The 20,239-nt window shown below is 37.9% G+C and overlaps 2 protein-coding genes across 5 annotated transcripts in view; both read right to left on the reverse strand.

Annotated features, from left to right (window-relative positions):
• Window positions 1–6,430: 6,430 nt before the first annotated feature.
• Window positions 6,431–15,106, reverse strand: sgk2a (serum/glucocorticoid regulated kinase 2a). 3 transcript variants are annotated; one of them, XM_079848499.1, is made up of 13 exons: window positions 14,876–15,106; window positions 14,036–14,171; window positions 13,896–13,951; window positions 13,679–13,736; window positions 13,389–13,472; window positions 12,856–12,987; window positions 11,431–11,543; window positions 11,312–11,348; window positions 11,132–11,218; window positions 9,017–9,112; window positions 8,766–8,921; window positions 8,589–8,678; window positions 6,431–7,236 (listed from the first exon to the last, which is right to left on the reverse strand). In XM_079848499.1, the coding sequence occupies exons 2-13, from the start codon at window positions 14,051–14,053 to the stop codon at window positions 7,075–7,077; spliced, it is 1,089 nt and encodes a 362-aa protein (XP_079704625.1). In that variant the 5' UTR covers window positions 14,054–14,171; window positions 14,876–15,106; the 3' UTR covers window positions 6,431–7,074. The 3 variants fall into 3 exon arrangements, with proteins under 3 accessions (XP_079704625.1, XP_079704626.1, XP_079704627.1); XM_079848500.1 differs by having other exon boundaries at window positions 14,036–14,161; window positions 14,876–15,084; XM_079848501.1 differs by lacking the exon at window positions 14,876–15,106 and having other exon boundaries at window positions 14,036–14,286.
• A 3,658-nt stretch (window positions 15,107–18,764) lies between these two features.
• The window catches only part of l3mbtl1 (L3MBTL histone methyl-lysine binding protein 1), a 38,935-nt gene continuing 37,460 nt past the window's right edge, over window positions 18,765–20,239 (reverse strand). For both annotated transcript variants that reach the window (XM_079848461.1, XM_079848462.1), the window contains exon 22: window positions 18,765–19,742. In XM_079848461.1, the coding sequence (XP_079704587.1) occupies window positions 19,608–19,742 (135 nt within the window). In that variant the 3' untranslated portion in view covers window positions 18,765–19,607. The remainder of the gene's footprint in view (window positions 19,743–20,239) is intronic.

Below are 20,239 nucleotides of genomic sequence, written 5' to 3' on the forward strand. Positions count from 1 at the left end.
ATGGTGTCAAATTAGCTTTTTTTTGTGCTGTTTTTGACCATAGATGGTCAAGATGTTGTAAAATATAACAAATAACAATTTCCCTGGGTCAGAATTGTACGGAAAAATGTGTCCATTTTGGGGAGTAACGGAATACATGTAACGGCGTTATGTAATCAGGATACAAAAATCCAGTAACTGTAATCCGTTACAGTTACGTCAAAAAACGTAGTAATCAGATTATAGTTACATTTTGAAAAAAGGGGGAATACTTTCAGGATTACAATGGTTTCATTTAAAACTATATAAATAATTATTTTGGCATAATAACACATATTAAGCGCTGCTTGATTATACAGTAGTTCCTGGTTCTGTTGCCAGTAATGACTCACGTGTGCCACGCGCTGGTGCATGTGCAAATAACAGCTGTCTACAATCTCCTCAGATGCAGATTGAATTACTGCTGCTAAACGACGCTGCCTGCGGGTAAAATCGCTTTTAATTCATGGAAATTCCGCTGCTATTTTGTAGAAATTCGGAGGGTAGCTTTTTTAGTACCCAAAATGTCCTTTCTTAATCTTTTCTCACGTAACGGGATGTTCGCTGTCTAGGTAACATAGGGGAACTCCCACTGCCAACGCCACAAGTTCAGTCAGGCAAATTAAGAAAGATCACGGCTTTAGTCAACATGTAGGCCTATTTTAAAATAAACTAATATGTAGATTGTGTAAAAATAAATAAATGTGTTTTTATTTTTTAGTTAAAAATTTGTTAAAAATAAAATAAAATAATCTGTAATACCATACATTAGCCACTAGATGTCTGTATAGCCCTTTACATAAATATATATTCAGGCCTGTGTTAATGTGTTAAGGCCAAATTCTTAATAAATAAAAGTTTTTTTTGTTGTTTTTTTTTTTACTTTATTTATATACGTGACCTTGAAGTAATCCAAAAGTAATCAGTTACATTACTTTCATATTATAGTACTTGGATTACGTTACTGAATACTTTTTTTTATGAAGTAATTTGTAACTGTAACGGAATACATTTTTAAAGTAACCCTCCCAAGCCATTTGTCTCTGTGAGTTGTTTACATCAAAAGTTATGGCACTTTATATCACATTAGATTTTTGGGGTTTGGTGCAAAGGGTTAAAAATAAAGCATTTTGGACATTATTTCAGCTTGGTACCCAATTTAATTTTAAAATAGACACTTGAATGATAAAGAAATAACAGTTTGTGGAAAAAAAATCACCCTATGCACTTCAGAAAACGAAAATATAGTTGATCCTCTACACATTTTTGGCCATTTTTTGCTATTTTTGGCCAGAAATAGGGTCAATATGTTATCAAATGTCAAAAATAACCATTCCATTAAATTTCTGGGGTCAGAATTGTATGGGAAAATGTGTTCATTTGTCTCTGTATGTTGTTTACTTCAACTGTTAAGCCACTTTCTATATAATTTTTTTTATCTTTCGGGTTCCGGTCGGGTGCAGCAAAGGGTTAAAAATGAAACCTTTGGGACATTATTTCAGCTTGGTACCTGGCAGATTCTGAAAATAGACACTTTAAAGATTTAAAAAAATCAGGTGGCATAAAAAAAGCCGGGGGGTGGGCGTGGACCCCTATTTCCATCTAGACTATAAAAGAAGCACGTAAGTAGCGTTTTCTCGGAGTTCCCTGTGTATCCTGCTCCCTGAATCGTGTAGTTCAATGTTCCACATTTATTGTATGTCATTATGTCAGTATCAGTATTTGCTTTCTACCATGCACAAATAAAAATGTCACTGAACTTTTGCTGTGTAATTGTAACAATGAGCACTCAAACACACCAAACCAACAATTACTAAAAACACACACAAAAACTGATTTTGCACGGGCACTTTGCTCTGCTCCCTGAATCGACGCGAGTATTCATTTGTGGATGTTAACTGAATCTGTAAGTCAGCTATGCTGTTTACTTCTGAATATTATATTTCATTCTGGTGCGCTTAACGTTATCGCTACTGTGTAATAGTAGCCTATGCTATTCACCAACTAAACATATCCTATTCAATGCGTTCACAGTCTCTTTCATGGGCACCAAACCAACAATTACTAAAAACACACACAAAAACTGATTTTGCACGGGCATTTTGCACTAGTTATTATTAATTACTATTAGATTATTTCATAAAGACTGAATGGAAAAGGGAGTTTGGGCTGTAATGCATTTAATGGATGAAGATGGCAATATGTTTAAAATTTGAATTGTTCAGAAAATATTCTTTAGTTGTCAAAGCTATTCCCGTAGCTTTGAGAAATCTAATTTAAAGGTATTTTACAATGTTCTTCGGTAATACCAACTCCTCTGGATTTGTTTATTGACAAGTATGATTTCTTGGATGATAAATGTAACATCCAGGTTTTGAGATAACTTATTACCAAATAATATTTTCCTCTTCCTGTTAAAAGAAAAGTTGTATCTCCAAGGTTTTCAAAAGTTGACACTATCAAAGTTAGAACCAGATATTTGTCATTTCTTTTTGTTACCTAAAATGAAAGATGTACATTTCAAAACAATTAATGACATTTATCCATGTAATGAAATTCTAAGGTTTAATTTGGATAGTAATGTATGTACATTCTGTCAAAAAGATATTGAATATCATGGACATCTTTTTTTTTTTTTTTACAATTGTACGATTGTTAAGTCCTTTTAGGACAGATTGTATGAGTGGTTGAAGACAAAAATGTAATACCTGCCTTTGACTATCACATTGTTAAATTTGGTGTGTGTCCTTTTGGACAACAAAAATATAGATTTTTTGTGTAATAACATGTTGATTGTAAAAAAGTTTTACCTTTTACCACGAAGTTTTTTTTTTAAGTTTCTCCATGTCTTGAGGCAATTAAAAATTAATTTCAAATTTTATTTCAATCCTTAAAACAATTAAAAAGGAGAAGTGCCTTAAAACTCTCTAAAATTACTGCCACTATATATGGATAAACTCCCCCTGAAATGTAATTTATTGTTATAATGTGCTTTACATGTTTTTGTATTTTTATTATTTAGTATTATTTGTTGTTGTTGTTATTATTATGTTGTTTACGATATGTGCTTGGTCTTATTATTAATGTGTTTAACAATGATAATATGTTAATGTTTGTTATTCGAAATGATTTAATAAAGTAAAAAAAATAAAAAGTTTTGTTGCTTGTACTGATATGGCTTATAGTGACGCCTAGAGGCGTGGATGCAGCATCACACACACAGAGACGGGAGACGGGAGACGGACCGGGGAGCGTTGTAACTTTCTTTTACTGTCTATGGTTGTAACACAGGGTCAGCTGCCAAGTCAAGTAAAGTTACCTTTATTTATAGCGCTTTTTACAACACAGATTGTTTCAAAGCAGCTTTACAGAGATAACAGGAAATGATTGCAGCAAAGATCGTTTTGGCAGATCTAGAAGAAAGTCAATGTCCAGTTTAAGTTCAACGTTGATTCATTTCCATTGTAAAAATCATTGTTTATTAATTTAGGGGCCGAAAACTTTAATTAAAATCTATAATAATTAGGGCTGTCAAAAGATTAATCGCGATTAATCGCATCCAAAATAAAAGTTTGTGTTTACATAATATATGTGTGTGTAGCCTACTGTGTATAATTATTTTGTATATATAAATACACACACATCACATGCATGTATATATTTAAGAAATATTTGCATACATATACTGTATATATATTTATATAGTTTATATTATATATAAATATAATTTTTTTTATATATAAACAACACATTTTTCTTAAATATATACATGCATGTGTGTGTATTTATATATACAAATTTAATTATACACAGTACACACACATATATTATTAAAAACAAACTTTTATTTTGGATGCGATTAATCGCGATTAATCTTTTGACAGCCCTAATAATAATACCTAATAATAATTTAACTGATTTGAATAATAGGAATGTATAATTTTCTATGTGTATGCTCGGCCAAAGAGATTTGTTTTAGTCTAGATTTGAACTGACAGAGTGTGTCTGCTTCCCGGACAATGTTAGGAAGACTGTTCCAGAGTTTTGGTGATAAATAGGAGAAGGATCTACCGCCAGCAGTCGATTTTGATATTCTAGGCAATTTTGAGATCGCAATAGACGTGAAGGACTATAATGCGTTAAGAGCTCGCTCAAGTACTGCGGAGCTAAACCATTTAGTGCTTTGTAAGTAATCAGCAATATTTTAAAATTGATGCGATGTTTAATAGGGAGCCAATGCAGTGTTGACAGAACTGGGATAATATGGTCATACTTCCTGGTTCTAGTAAGAACTTGAGCTGCTGCTTTGGACCAGCTGTAGTTTATTTATTACAAACTAATAAAGTCATGTCTACACATAACAAAGGGCATATTTTAGACCTTGTGATATCTAATGGATCTTTTGTGTCTCACTTGTCTACCATTGACTTGGGGTTGTCTGATCAACTGGCAATCTTTTTTTGATATGTAAAGACCTGTTGCCAACATTGAAAACTCCTTTCGTATTTTGACATCCGGAAATGGAGATCAGTTGACCCTATAACCTCTCTGTTTTTATTGATTCTTCATTAAGTAGTTTCTCTTCTTCTGATCCTCTGGAGACAAAGGTTTCTTTGTTAAATTCTGTTCTCTTGTCTGGCCTGGACTTATTTGCTCCTCAAAAGTCACGTTTCATTTGTACGTCCTGCTCCTTATAATGAGGATTTGTGTATGATGAAGTCATCTTGCCGTAAAATGGAGCGTCTCTCAGGTCTGATCATCAACCATGGAAAAACTGCTTACATGAATATAAGGTTGGAATTACTTCTGCCAGATCTGATTATTTCTCTAAAATTATTAATGACAATCAAGGAAACTCAAGACAGCTTTTTAATTATATTAACAAATTGCTGAATTGTAATACTGTTCACATGGTTACTGCTTCAGATCATCTTTGTAATAAGTGTCTGGATATATTTGGCACCAAGGTTGATCATGCACGTAAAGGTTTTTGTGCTTCTACTTCATTGTCTTCTTCTGTTGAAATTATTCCTTCTTTTTCTGGTATTATCTTTTCTAAATTCTGTCCACTTGACTCTTTTTCTCTTTTAGAGGAGGTTTCTCAGACGAAAGCAGCCACTTCTCTACTAGATCCCATCCCTCCTGGTCTGTTTCAGGCGTGTTTAGCTTCTCTGTGTCCTGTTGTTTTGAGCATTATAAATGACTCTCTGTGTACTGGGGTTGTCCCAACAGTGCCCCACAAGACAAATTTTGACGATGAGAACCTTTCTAATTTTCATCCCATATCTAATCTCCCTTTTCTTCCCAAAATATTAAAGCGAGTTGTTGCTTCTCAGTTAATTTCTCATTTAACTGAAACCAATCTTTTTGAGCCTCTGCAATCTGGCTTTCGTAAAGTCCATAGTACAGAAACAGCTCTGGTCAAGGTCACTAATGATTTGTTAATTGCTTCAGATTCTGGGCGTCTTTCAATTTTGATCCTTCTTGATTTCAGTGCCGCTTTTGACACTGTAGATCATTCTGTTTTAATTACTCGTTTAGAAACTGTTTTTGGGGTCTCTGTTAATTGGTTTATGTCCTACCTCAATGATCGTAAGCAATTGGTTGCCATGGTTTTAGGTCTGAGGTTGATGTTGTACAATCTGGCGTCCCTCAGGGATCAATCTTGGGCCCTTTGCTTTTTAACATCTATATTTTTCCACTTGGCCAGGTTCTGAGATCACTTGGTCTAAAATTTCATTTTTATGCAGACGATACTCAGATCTACATACATTTTAAACCTAAGGAAACTGTAACTGTTGATTTTCTTTCTAAATATATCTCTAAGATAAAAGAATGGATAACACAAAATTTCCAACTCACCGGAGTAGGTTGTAACAATGGGACTCTTTGTGTTTGACATTAACTCAGATAATCTGTGATTGTGTTGTACATGTCCAAGTGAGTTATATTTGTAGCAGACAAATATAGCTACCATATCGTCACCTTCCTAAAATAATTGGCCAAGTCATTTTTTCAGATTTCTCAGAAAACACAATATATCGACGATCGTCTTTCAGAGGTTGAGTAGATCTTCGTTCTTCTTGATGCAGCTGCCATCTTGAAAAGCTTGTAAAATTGCCTAAGCCTCATTGTCTTTTGACTTAGGACACTCTTGACATAGGCCATTATACTACAGGGGTAGAACTGCATGATCTATTAAACTGAGGATGTGGGCGATTTTTGCCAAAAAATGACAAATTAGGCAATTATTTATTTTAGGAAGGTGACGATATATCAAATTTTGAGAGAAATAAACAACCACTGTGTTACCAATGCTCAATCAAAAGTTGTTTCTCTCTCTCTCTCTCTCTCTCTCTCTCTCTCTCTCTCTCTCTCTCTCTCTCTCTATTTAAATATATATTATAATTTATAATATAAATTTTAGCAAAGATTTTATTAAACTTTAAACAAAAACGTGTAACAATATTAGCAATATATCTGTTTAGCTACAATGAGAAAAAAATATATCCTGTATATTTGTCAGTGTTATTACACTTCTCAAGACATGTTAAGAATTAATACATGATTTCATAAAGCACAGTCATATAATGTTCACATTTATGGATCATTCATAATATAGATTTGATTATGTGACATTTCTAATAACAGCAGAAGAGTAAGTTTTGCACAAAATGTTCCAAAGCAAAACCCATGCTCGTTTCAGTAATCAGATAAAGAACATTAGACGAGGACGCTGCCAACCTGCAGATCCACAATCCCTAAGAGACGAGCAAGATCAGAAATCTAGACTTTTACAGATTTTGCAACAAGCTGCTTTTCCAGTGGTGCAATCAACTAAAACATCTCCTGCAATGTCCTTACACAACGAGCAAGAGTGCAACGCACACTGATGAAATATTCCCTTTTATTATGAATGCAAAATGAGCGAAACTCCTCATTCAACAGCTGCGATTCCTGCTTCACAGCTTTTACCCTGATTTCAGTGCAGTGTTTTTCCAGAGTCGTCCAGAAATGTGCTCTCGATGAGCTGAAGGTGTGTGAAGCCTCCACCGGTCAGAGGAAGCCATCTTCCCCGGAGATGTAGGAGAAGCCGTTGAAGGCGCTGGAGCTGCTGGTGGCCAGGCTGGGCGTGGGCTCTGGCGTCCGGCCCACTGAGTTCGGCACCATCTCTCTGGTGAACTCTGGGTCAATGTGCTGAAGGTCTGCAGGGCCTCTCTGGAGAAACACGCCACATGGCTTTATACACAGATCGCCTTCAGTGCCAGACGGGACAGAACTGAATACGTACACAAAGTAAAGAGGTGCACTAAGGCCACGTGTCCACCAAAGCTTAGCCGTGGACGCTTGAGAACGTTTCTTTGAGAACGTGTTTTTTTTCAGTTGAGACACTTTCCTTGCTGGTGAACGTGATTTCACCAAGTACCACATGTTCCTGGATCAACATCCTTGCTGATCCTGGAACAACTTTACAATCAACCAATCAGATTTGAGGGACAAGTTTACAGTTTATGTCAAGTTTAGGCTTAGACCCAGGGTGAGGTGCTTCAACATCAGTGTTATTCACCTCTCATTTCCCTCTGATTTTAGGGAAAAGGTATGGGTAGGGTTAGGTTTAGGGGTATGGATAGGTTAAGGACTACATTTTGGGACAGGAATGTTATTCCAGGATCAACAAAATATGTAGATCCAGGAACATGTCTTACTTGAAGCAAAATCACGGTGACCTTTGCTTGCTATGATGTGATACAGAACATCTGCAGAAGTGTTACTCATTTCACACATAGTTTATTTCTGTGTTGTTTCTATATAAAAATGGCGAACAAATGTAAAGTATTGGTCACTTTCGTCATACTTTCTCTTAATTAATTACACAAAAATACAACAAGGTTCTTAAAATCTACTTCGAGAAAATGAAGAACAAGGAACGTGCATCAGTGTGTTTTGCTTTTCAATGTTTTAATTAATTTATGAAGAGACTTATTGTTATAATGCTATCATAATCTGTGCAGGCAGTTAGCTCACTGCGCTGTGAATAGAAAAGTCTAGCAATATCACTGCTAAATACATTCAAGTATTGTGGTATTCGCCATGTTTCTCACTGGCACGCCTCCAACTTGTACAGATCGGGGCTTAAAGAAAACCCAGAGCTTCCCACTGATGACATTGTGGTGGCGTTCATGTGGCGTTCATAAATATGATCTTTACGACATGACTCGAACGCGCCATATTTGCTCTGGCTCTTATTTTAAATTATTTTGTTCTGTTTTTATGCTTGTTGTTGTCATCTGTTGACGTTGTACGAGGAGAACGTGGCGGTTGGCCGGTGTGGAATTCGCCCCGCCCCTCCTTTGCTGTGATTGGACGGCTGGGTAAAAAGTGACAGTGATGAGCGCTGCGTTTCGGCGACCGGTAAAAAACGCTGAGTGGCGTTTTAAAAACGTGGAGCTCCCATTGAAAACAATTGGAACAATATGCCAGCTGCGCTTTGGTGGACAAAATGCACTAATAATCTCTTTATTTGGGACCCAATAAAGACCGAAGGCCCAAGGGAGTTTGTAAGAGCCTACCACATTGGGGTTATACGGAGGCGTGATTCGCTTGTGGTAGAGGTCGTCCCAGTTTATGGGGGCAAAGAACAGATGATTTTTAATCTCCAACTGCAAAACAACAGTTGACACATTAACTGTGACACTTGGCCTGATAAACAGTTTCACAATGACAAAGACATCCAGATGGTCACTCACAAAATCAGCAATGGCTCCAATGCGCCGGTGCTGGTCTTTCTGCAGGAGTCCGTGGAGCAGGTGACACGAGGCCTCGGACTTCCCCGGGGGCAGGTGGAGTGGCTTATGCAGGATCGCATCGTACATCTCAGACACATCCCGGCTGTAGAATGGAGGCTGTTTGTCACAATAATCCAAAAAGAAATGTGATTATAATCCATTAAATTTGGGCTAAGCTAAAGTAAATATGTAGAGCCGATCAGTGAACTTACCAAGCTGTAGAGCATCTCATAAAGCACAGCTCCAAGACACCACCAGTCCACCGTACGGTCATACGGCTCTTTCCGGAGGACCTCAGGTGCCAGATACTAAGAGTGAGAGAATATCGCATGACTCTGGGTCACGTTAAAGTCCCTGTAAGGCAAGTCATTTCAGTTGGCGCCCGTCTCCGAAACGCCTCGTTTCAGTCATGCTCCTATAGACCTTATTCACATCTTTGATGTTTAACGGGAATGAAAGTGAGGCTGTGAGCGATAGACATTCATCTCTTCAGTGGGTTGTACTGTTATTTAATGTGCTTTTGGATTGTTCTGCTGACGAAACACTGCAAAAATATCTTTCATAGAAATTTCAATTGACAAAAAAAAAAAAAACCCTAGACAACATGAGCTCTAGAAAATTAGTGATCTGGGAGTTTTATACAGGTTTTTTTTTACAGTGGATGCTTTTGAAAAGACAGTAAGTCTATCCCTCACAGCCTCGCTTTCATACCTGTCATGGCGTCGCTATGAAAAAGGTCTATCTCTTTGAATGGGGAAGCTGTTCACTAAGCTTATGATTAAATTTCATATTTGAAATCACTGATGAAATCAGACAACTGTTTCATAAATTTTGTTTTGACGCGTGTAAGGTATGGCAGAGGTTAATTTTCACAACGAGTGAGAAAGGTTGACATGGAGCAACTGAATCTCCAACCTCCGGGGAATCATCTGTTTTAAACAAACCCTGAACAGAGGAGAGTTTTATGGCAAAAATAAAAAAATAAAAGAGCTCGTAATAAAACAAAAATCAACACTGGCTTGGCTTTTCTGAGATGGTGAGAACTGAGGGATTTGAAATGCGGTAAAAGCGATGCAGGGATGGCGTTTTTATCACTCAACAGCTGATAAAGGTATTTTATTGAACAGATAAATTGCAAATAAATGTAGATCTCTAACAGAGTTGATTGTAAAGCATTATTTATTGTGAAGGGTCATATTCATCCGCTCAGACACGCAGAGCTGAAGCACAACCAAAACAATATTCTCCCACAAAATGCATGTACTTTTGTTTTTAACTGCTAGAGGGCCAAAAGTTACGTCGGCTGCGTCTGAAACCTTACACAGCTGACTTGTTGCCTCACTCCCTTATAGGCAATGACGTTTGCACACAAAACTGATTTCAGACAGACTTCTGAGGCAGCGTAACGGTTTAATGATCTACAGCAAAATAGAGCGAGCTTTGGTGAAAACTAAGAGAATATTTTAATTAGTACAATATTAATTTCTCGCTAGAAATGACATCAGAAGTTGGAAACGTTGGTCAAAAATGTACATTTACACACAAACTGACCAGGAACCACAACTTTCAGACGCCATCTTTCTTTTTCTAGCTCAACTGTCAGAGTATAGAAAGCACAGGATTGTGGGAAATCAAAGGCAGCAAAGGATACATCTACACTGCCTTCAAAACTTGATCAGATCAAGGTATCTCAGGAGCTAACATTGGATTCGCCCTCTGAAGGGATCGTTTGTACGTTTTCGGACGCAGCCATAGTGTACCTTTAAAGGGGTGGTTGATTATGATTTCACTTTTCTAACTTTAGTTAGTGTGTAATGTTGCTGTTTGAGCATAAACAACATCTGCAAAGTTACGACGCTCAAAGTTCAAAGCAAAGGGAGATTTTTGCTTTTTAAGAAATAGTTTTTTAAGGACTACAACAAACGGCTGGAAGGGACTACATGAGCTTCCTATCGGGTTAGTGACATCCCCAACCCTAGAATTTACATAAACCCCGCCCCCGGAACACGCAACAAAGGGAGTGAGTCCAAGTTGAGAAGAGGTGATAGGATTTGCTAACACTCAAGCTGTTGAAGCTCCGCCCCCTTTGCCGGGAGCAGCAGCTCATTTGCATTTAAAGGGACACACACAAAACGACGCGTTTTTGCTCACCCTCAAAAAGGAACAATTTTAACATGCTATATAAAAATATCTGTGGGATATTTTGAGCTAAAACTTCACATACACACTCTGGGGACATCAGAGACTTATTTTACATCTTGCAAAAAGGGGCATTATACCACCCCTTTAACTCAGGATAAATAGGTGAGAACAATCTTGATTCATACCTCTGGAGTGCCGCAAAAAGTTGTGGTGGTTCCTTCTGGTTCTATGCCTTCTTTACACAAACCAAAATCTGTTAACACCACATGGCCCTGAAAGAGATGAGAAACAAAAATACACACTATCAAAATATTATTTACCATTGTGCATATGCTACGTGAATTCTTAATTCATATTCGTTTTACCTGGTAGTCTAATAGAATGTTTTCTGGCTTGAGATCTCTAGACGGGAGCATGAAGATATGAAAATGAGGTCAGGCCAACTGTAAATGGGATTATAATGAAAAGCGTCCCAGTTACTGACCTGTAAACTATATTGAGAGAGTGAAGGTATCCGATGGCACTGGCCACCTCAGCTGAGTAGAAGCGAGCTCGCGCCTCTGAGAAACAGCGCTCTCGCTGCAGGTGATAAAACAGCTGGAGGGCGACAAGAGAGGTCCTGCTTTTAACACATTCAGGCCATTACTCTGCTCGTTTCCACAAGGGAAAAATCTGTTTAAAGCTAAAGTTTGTCTGTAAACATAAGGGCATATCAAAATATGGTCATTTATAATGTTGTGCCAAATCCTACCCTCTGTCATACACTGCCAAAAATGCTTTTCTTACTTAGAGTTTATGGGCCCTATTTTAACGATCTGAAACGCAAGTATCAAGCGCGAAACGCAAGTATCTTTGTGGGCGGGTCTTGGGTGCTGTTGCTATTATACCGGCGGGATAAATGACTCTTGCGCCCGACGCAAATCTAAAATGGGTTGGTCTGAAAAAGCTTCATTATTCATTTGGGCGTAACGTGAAATAAACCAATCAGAGCCTCATCTCACATTCCTTAAGAGCAGGCGCGCTTGTTCCATGGCGGATTGCTATTATAACAGCGGATTTGCCAGGAGCGGTTCACAGCCGAGGAGACCGGCGTTCTCGTCAGGACCGTAAAACACAGAGAAGTGACATTGGGGATGGAGAAACCCACCCAAATTAGCTTCGGTTAAACAGGCGTATGATAACTTGGGTAAATGTGTAAGCTAGATTTATGCCTATTTTTTCACATCTTCATGGACACAACAATGATTTCCCTTGTGTGTTAATATTTTTCCTTGTAATAATGTATGGTTTTCTAAAAATGAGAACTGCTGCGTCTGTGTGTAGATGAGATAAGCAAAGTGTATGCGCGTTGTGCACACGCTACATTGATTATGGCCAAGCATGCGCCCTTAAAATAGTATATGAATAACATGCGCAACGCGCCACTGACTTTAGACTGGGTTTTTCCTGGTCAGTGGCGGAATTGTTTTCTAAACCTGCAAAATAGCACCAGGGAACGCTTGCGCCGGAACACGCCTCTTCTTTGCGCTGAACCGCCCCCGGGAGCGCAAGTTCATTCCCTAATTTACCGACGTGCGTCTGTGGAGGGAAAAGTCCGCTGTGCGCGGGTGCAAAATAGGAATGATACATGCGTCGGTGTACAAAGTCAATTGCGCTGTGTGCAAGATAGGGCCCAGTGTCTTGTTTTCAGAAAACAATAAGTCAAAATTAAGTGAGTTTTTGCTTGCAAAAAGCGAAACAATCTGCTAATGGGGTATGCAGCATAATCTTGTTTTCTATTTGAAATAAGATTATTTTGCTTACTCCATTGGCAGATTATTTAGCAAACGTTTTTGTAGTCCTGCCTTTTTTTGTGTGTTGAGTTTTTCCCAAGTTTTAAATCACTATCAGTCATGCTTTCTTCCCATACCTCTCCACCATTGACATAATCCAGGACAAAATAAAGCTTCTCAGTGGTCTGAAAGGAGTAGTGCAGGCCGACCAGAAAAGGGTGTTTCAGACTCTTGAGCAGCACGTTCCTCTCCGCCATGATATTCTTCTGCTGTTGTACACAAGGCAGCGTTGACAGAGAATACACACAAGAGAATACACACATGAGCCGACACCACCCAGAAGACAAATGACAATGTTACAGCCTCAAGCTTTTCAATGACAATACAATGATATTCTGCAAGCAACGTTAACTGTGCTTGTGTGTTAGTGCACACTGGGATCATTTTCCTTAATTATATTCCAACATCAAAACAAGTGGTAAATATTAGTCACTGCTACAACTACTGTAGTAAATAAAAAGCCAGTCTTTTGGCCAGCAAGTAGTGTAACAGATTAGCGTGGTACAAAGGACAGAGTAAAAGGTAGATTAGATTAGATTCTATCATTATCAGAGCAATGAGGTTATATGGACAAACAAGCTAAAAAAAAAACAAAAATAAAATTCCAAACCTCTTTTTTCTTCAATATAACCTTCTTTTGCAGAACCTTCACTGCATAGAATTTTCCATCTGCTTTCAGTTTTGCTAAGAGCACCTGCAACCCACATGATATCTCAGATATTGTTTAGGATAAAATAGCATTTCTGTAACTTTTTTTTCTTGTAAGTCACTTATGCCCAGTGGAAAACAAAACACAACTTTCATCAAGGTAACCTTACTAGGCTTCCTTCTGAAGTGTTAATCATTAGTGAAGTCATAAGGTACACTGTTAATCAGATAGTGGCGTCGGACGCGCCTCACCTTCCCAAATGTTCCTTTACCAATCACAGCCAGAAAGTCAAAGTCAGTGGGTTTGGCACTGAAGCACACAAGACACAATAAATGTCAACAGTCTAGTTACGGTACTGCATCACAATCACTTTCTGTGCACATAAATCCATTAACTGTGTTAATTTGCACATATGAAAGGTTTACAGGAATCTTTTGACAAATGACTGATAAAACAGGGACATCTTACTGAGGATTGACAGACACACCCAGATTGACCTCGTCGGATGGAGACGATGTTAATGGCTGAAGGGGACATTGAAATGTGTTAAACGGCATGGCTAATCTGGAACCTGAAGATATAACGGCGAAGAATAAAAAAGTTCTTACTGGATTATAATGAGCCATCTTCTGTTCCCGCAGTGTTTTCAGAGGAGAGTCTCACTCGCAGCCGTGACTGTCCTGAATGTAGAGATTTGATGTGTCCACCAGCACTGAGCTCTTATGCTGGTCCGACTGTAGAAAACTGGATGTTCAGGTTTTGGTGACACAGACCCATGAAGGACGTTTGGTAACTCAGCATTAACGAGTTTACACAGTAAATACAGCTTTGCAATTCTCCAGCAAATTGGGACTATGAATAAACCCTGTGTTCGAAAAGGTCATCTCCACTTGTTAGTGAACAGGATTGACTAAATGTGTTGTTTGTTTGATAGACACAATGGAGTAAAGCAAAAAGATCACTTCGTAAGTGATAATCATAATCATTAAGTTATTCATGTTTTTATTCATCTTATTCAACTGTTCATTGGATGGAAAATTATGACCTTTAATAATAATAATAATAATAATAATAACTCACATAATAATAAAAGTATATTATATGCACTGACAAGCTGTTTGAATGCTATAGTTTCTAATAAGATAAAAATAAAACAGAGTGGGTAACACTTTATTTTACAGTGTCCTTGTTGCATATGTTACATGTACTTACCATAGTAATAACAGTAAATTATGCATATTTACATGCAACTAACCCTCAACCAAATCCTAATCCTATAGTAAGTACATGTAGTTGCTTAATATTACTCAGTACTTAAATATATAATTACACTGTAACAATGACACCTTAAAATAAAGTATAACCACAGAGGGTAAATATGTTGTCAGACAAAAACATGCATTTAAAATAATTTGTTAAAAATTAAACAGTTCTGAGAAACAACTTACCTGTCAGCGTTAAATATATAGTTTATGAAGTTTTGCTGATAAAGTGTTGTTGAAGTGCATCATTTTCTGCCCGTGTCTCAGAACCATCGCGTTACGCAGCTGTGTTTGGCTGAAGGCCCGGGTGAATGATCAACCCATGTGTGCATGACACTAGATATGAGAGCCTGAGCCCGCAGGACAGCAATGTGCGTGTGTGTGTGTGTGTGTGTGTGTGTGTGTGTGTGTGTGTGTGTAATTTGTTATGCTCTGGACACAAATATGTCCCCAGAAATGACTTGACAAAACTTCCATCTGGGGACATTCTCATTTGTAAAAACAATGAATAAAGTAGGCCTAAATAATCTTTTGTTTATGATTTTATTCTGAAAATGTAGAACTGTTAGGGTGTGGCTTTGGGTTAATCAGTATTTATTAACTGCATATAAAAACAATAGAAGATAACGTGTGTGTGTGTGTACAGGTTTGCGAGGGCCGAATGTCTTCACAAGTGAAATATGATGACCTTTTTAGGTCATTAAACTTTATATTATAATGATAAATTGATAATCAAAAATTAAGTTTCACCTGCGCTTCATTTAGCTCCCTTTGTTTGCCCTGTGTGTTTATACCCTGTGTTTTAGGTATTCCTGGTTGGTTCTCATTAATGTATGCTGTCATTATTGTTTCTGAGTTTATTCTAGTCAAGTCAAGTCACCTTTATTTATATAGCGCTTTCTACAATACAGATTGTTTCAAAGCAGCTTTACAGAGATAACAGGAAAATAATGCAACACAGTTTGTTTCCAGAAGAAAATAGCGTCACAGTCCAGCTTAAGGAAGTTCAGTAATGGTTAATTTTTGTTGTAAAAAAGTCATTTAGTTCATTTATATATATACAGCCGTCAGCCGCTCTGGAAAAAACAGTGATGCCATCGTCCAGCTCAGTTCAGTTCTCATATGATAATGTCAATGCAGGTAGATCCATAATATTGTTGAATATTAAATTAAATGTCCCCAACTAAGCCAATGGCGACAAAGGTGAAAAAAGGCATAAAAGGCGACAGTGGCAAGGAACCAAAACTCCACAAGCGTTTGTTCTGAGATTGTAAAGTTTAATAAAGACTGTTATTGTGATCTCCTTTATCTTCATCGTGCGCCACTACCACACAATATGTGACAGAGGAACCGACCCAAACTAAATGGATTTACCAGCAGTTCGAGGATCACTCCACACACTTTCAGGATCTAACGTTTCATTGGTCAGGTTTCTGACTCCGCCCTGGCTCCTCACACCATCGGCTTCGCCGTGGGCCCTTGCCCTGGCTTGGCTCCGCTGTGGGCCCTTGTCCTGGCTCTGCTCCGGGTCATCATCTGGCTCCATCCATCCGTGATGTTTCCTTTCGCCTTCTTCTCCTATCTTCCATCTGTCTTCCTCTGCGCACTCCTCCAAACCCTCCACCCTCCCTCCGCTTTTGGACTGTATTAGCTACAGCACGATTGTTTAGATTATTTGTGCTTGAGTTTGGTTTTGTTGTGTTCCTGTTTGCCTGTTATCCCAATTATACTGTTCATGCCCTAGTTTGTTTCCATAGTTACTGATTAGTTTCACCTGCATTTCATTTAGCTCCCTTTGTTTGCCCTGTGTATTTATACCTTGTGTTTTATTTATTCCTGGTCAGTTCTCACTAATATATGGTGTCATTATTGTTCCTGAGTTTATTCTAGTGTCTGTCCTGAGTTTGTAAAGCTTAATAAAGACTGTTATTGTTATTTCCTTCATCTTCATCTTGTGCTGCAATATGTGATAGTTGGTGAAGGGAGATAATTTGATTGGCAGTCTGGAAACAGTAAAATCACATCTCAGTAGGAAATCAATTCCACCTTACTTTCTAAATATATCTCTGGAAATGTAAAATCAAAATTAGTGCACACATTTTCTCCATACAAAATTGAAATTAGATTGGTTAATGGTCTTAATAGATCTATTAGAATAGTCTTAATAGTTTCTATTAGAGACAAGATGCAGGATAGATCCACCTAGCAATAATTTATAGTCATTGTCCCTGCGACCTAGTCTGGCAATCACCAGACCAAGCTCAATCTTTTAAGATTGAACATTAGTCTGGGGAGTCTGCTCTGTATTTTCTACTGCACAAGAGGCGTGATCAACAGCCATAGTTCAAATGAATCTGTATGCAATTGAATAGTCCTTCAACCACTCAGACCAACGATCTGGGTGACGTACTTTGCAGCGAAAACTCCAGGCAGGAAACGTGTCAACAAACGTGTTGGTTTGGAGCGTTGATCAATGGTTTGCAGAAGCACCAATGGCAGTTGGTTTGTGATTGGTCCCAATAGCGCGCCAGTTTGTGATTGGTCCCTGCAGATTTGTAATGGAAGCAGGATAGAAGAATGTACAGGTGTCCAGCCTGAGCTGCAGGGCGAAATCAAATCGCCGGCGGATTGGGCTGGGTTTACCTGCGACCCAACAGGACACACACTTCGGAGAATGAATGGATGGATGATCCCATGCTGCGATGATTCTCTTCATACTCCGGCCCCCTGTGGCACTACAACAGCACACTTCAGAAACTAAACTTTCTGTAAACACTAGAATGAAATATATGGAACAAAATTGTGCTGCATATTAGCTTGCTTATATTCCATTCCAGTACACATGTCATATAGTAACAAGAACATGACTAGTTGAGTCATGAAACTATAGATGGCGCAGGCTGTTAGGTAGTTTACATGCAACCTGCTAGCAAACACAACATTTCAGCATTTACTACAGTGCACTCTTTGCCTCCCTTTATGCAAATAGATTGAAACCATGCTTAAAATAAATCAGGCTATCTCTGTTTCCCAATCTGGCTTTATGAGAGGTAGGAATGTAGCAAATAATATTAGCCTTGTGTTGGATATATTAGATCAATCAGTCAACTAACTGTCATGCTTTGTGTGGAAGCGGTGCATGATAAAGATGAAGGAGATCAAAATAACAGTCTTTATTTAGCTTTACAATCTCAGACCAAACATTAGAATAAACTCAGGAACAATAATTACACCATATATTAACTAGAACCGAACACGAGTAACTAAAACAAAGGTTATAAATGCACAGGGCAAACAAACCAATCAGTAACTATGGAAACAAACTGTGTTCAGAAACACAGGCAAACAGGAACAGAACACAACCAAACTAAAACACAAACAAACTGAACATAAATCTGACACCAGCTATTTTGTTTTAGACTTTTATAAGACCTTCGATAAGGTTGAACTTGTGTTTATGTATGAATCTTTGCGTAGGGTTGAATTGGGTTCAACTTTTGTTCAAATATTTCAAACATTTTATAAATATTAATAGCGATGTGTCTTTGGAGAATGGTGTTTCTCCCCGGTTTTATAACTCGAAGTGTAGATGTTGTTCAGGGTATTTTCGTGGCAGAACACACTTTTCTAATCAGTCATCTGGCGGATGACACCTGTTTATTTAAAAGACGAGAAACCGGTTCCTGTTATTTTGGAAGCTTGAAATTTATTTTGAAATGCATCTGGCCTCTCGGTCAATCAAAACTAAATTAATTTAATGCCTGTTGACAGACTTGATAAAGAACATATAGAAGATATTGAGTAAAAAAAAAAAAAAGGTATCAGATATTTGGCCATTTTAATAAGTAGCCTAAATCACCCACTAATGGAAGATTTTAGTAGACCGTTGCTTATAGTCAGTATAATGTCTTTTGATGGAGCATCAAAATAAAGTGTTAGCAGATATTAAGCAGACAGTCTAATACTCTAAGTTACTCTAATACGTGAAGTTACAAAATTACTTAAAGTTAGTAGAAAGTGGACTATCAAAATAAAGTGTTAACCAGCCATGCTGTTGCTAAGATGATCTTAGTATTTGTTTCCTGTTTTATTTGTCTGGCAGATGAAAATTGCGAATCAGTCGTTCAGAAATGGCACTACTCTTCTACAAGCATCAATACTTCATGTATCATTCGCACACAAACACCACTAAACACAAGCAGAAACCAGACTTGAATTAAACATTTATTCATGTTGATGAACTGAACGACATTGTTACTCAACTGTACATTATTAAAATTTCCCATCAGAGAGAGAAACATAGATCACCTAAAACCTTCCACGGTTACTATTTACCCCTCGGGGTTTCCATTCATACAAAAATAACAACACTGACATGACAATCCAAACTCGGTAAAATAGCTCATTTAATCTCATTTAACACCACAATGTCAGTAGCACTTTGTTACTGAGGGCAAATATAGTTAACGGTCCCCAAACAATTGGTTTAGTTGGCTCAGATTGTCTAAAGGACAGCTCCCTCTGGTGGATCCTCAGGTAAAGTGCATAAACATCATCAGGGCTCTAATAAAGGGGACAGTAGCACCAATCAACTGAAATCTGCCCTGATATTTCTCTGCACCAATTTCACTTAACATACTGAGAACAAATATAGATTTCAGTTAACACTCCAAATACAAAATATCCTGCAAGGTGGTTTCAGATCAGGTTGTTCTTTATCAGAACGTGTCATTTCGCTTTTGAAAGAAAGCAGCATCGAAGCTCAGCTTGGCTGTACGTACTGTTTCATGTTTAGTTCATCCTGCTCTGGTTTTCTCTCTCTCTCTCTAGTGGGTTCAGACGTTAAACACCAAACACGTGATTAGATGTCGGATTCTGAATGGATTGTTATGGCATGAGGAGCTTGAAGATGAGTTGTTCATTTCAGGCCTTCGTCTGTGCTCTTGAACACTAAAATAGCGTTGTGAATCTTCAGTGCTGGTCCTAGCTTTATATTCATGATCTTCACAATATCATTTTGAGTCAGAAGAAGGAAGGCCTCTCCATCGATCATCTGCAGAGAAAAGTGACGCTGTATCAGTGACCAGCTGGAACAAGAAACCTCAAACGACATGTTACACAACACCACTCAATGATATACCAGCAATTTTTGTATAAGTTCATAGTTTGGATTTTATTTCTTAAAATGTAATATAATATATAGAAACATTTTTCTAAGAAAATGTGAGTGGTGTTGGTGTTGTAGTGTGTTGGCTGGTTGCCAGGGTGTTGCTAAGCATAATTGCAGTGCTGTCCAGAGTGTTGTGCTTCTTGCTAGGCTATTCTGCATCTAAATTCTATTATAAATTCTATTCTGTTCTATAATCAACATTGATCAGCGAATGTACGCATTCAAATTTGGCAAACTGAAGCTCAAGCATGCTTGTTGGCGAACCGATGAGGTTCATTCCTGCGTGTCATGCTTCAGCAAAAACCAATGAGGTTTGTTCTCGCATATCAAACATCTATGGTTGAGCTTCCGTTGACCAAATAAGCACTGCGGTGATGACA

The sequence above is a fragment of the Squalius cephalus genome, assembly GCF_949319135.1.
Source record: "Squalius cephalus genome assembly, chromosome: 18".
NCBI classification, from domain to species: Eukaryota; Metazoa; Chordata; class Actinopteri; order Cypriniformes; family Leuciscidae; genus Squalius; species Squalius cephalus.

What these genes read in the sequence shown, in the direction of transcription:
- sgk2a (XM_079848499.1), bottom strand. An exon ending in ATTATGTCAATGGTGGAGAG is followed by an intron (nt 11,544 to 12,855) that starts GTATGGGAAGAA and finishes GTCGCCCTCCAG; the next exon opens with CTGTTTTATCACCTGCAGCG. An exon ending in ATGAGATGCTCTACAGCTTG is followed by an intron (nt 8,922 to 9,016) that starts GTAAGTTCACTG and finishes TGTGACAAACAG; the next exon opens with CCTCCATTCTACAGCCGGGA.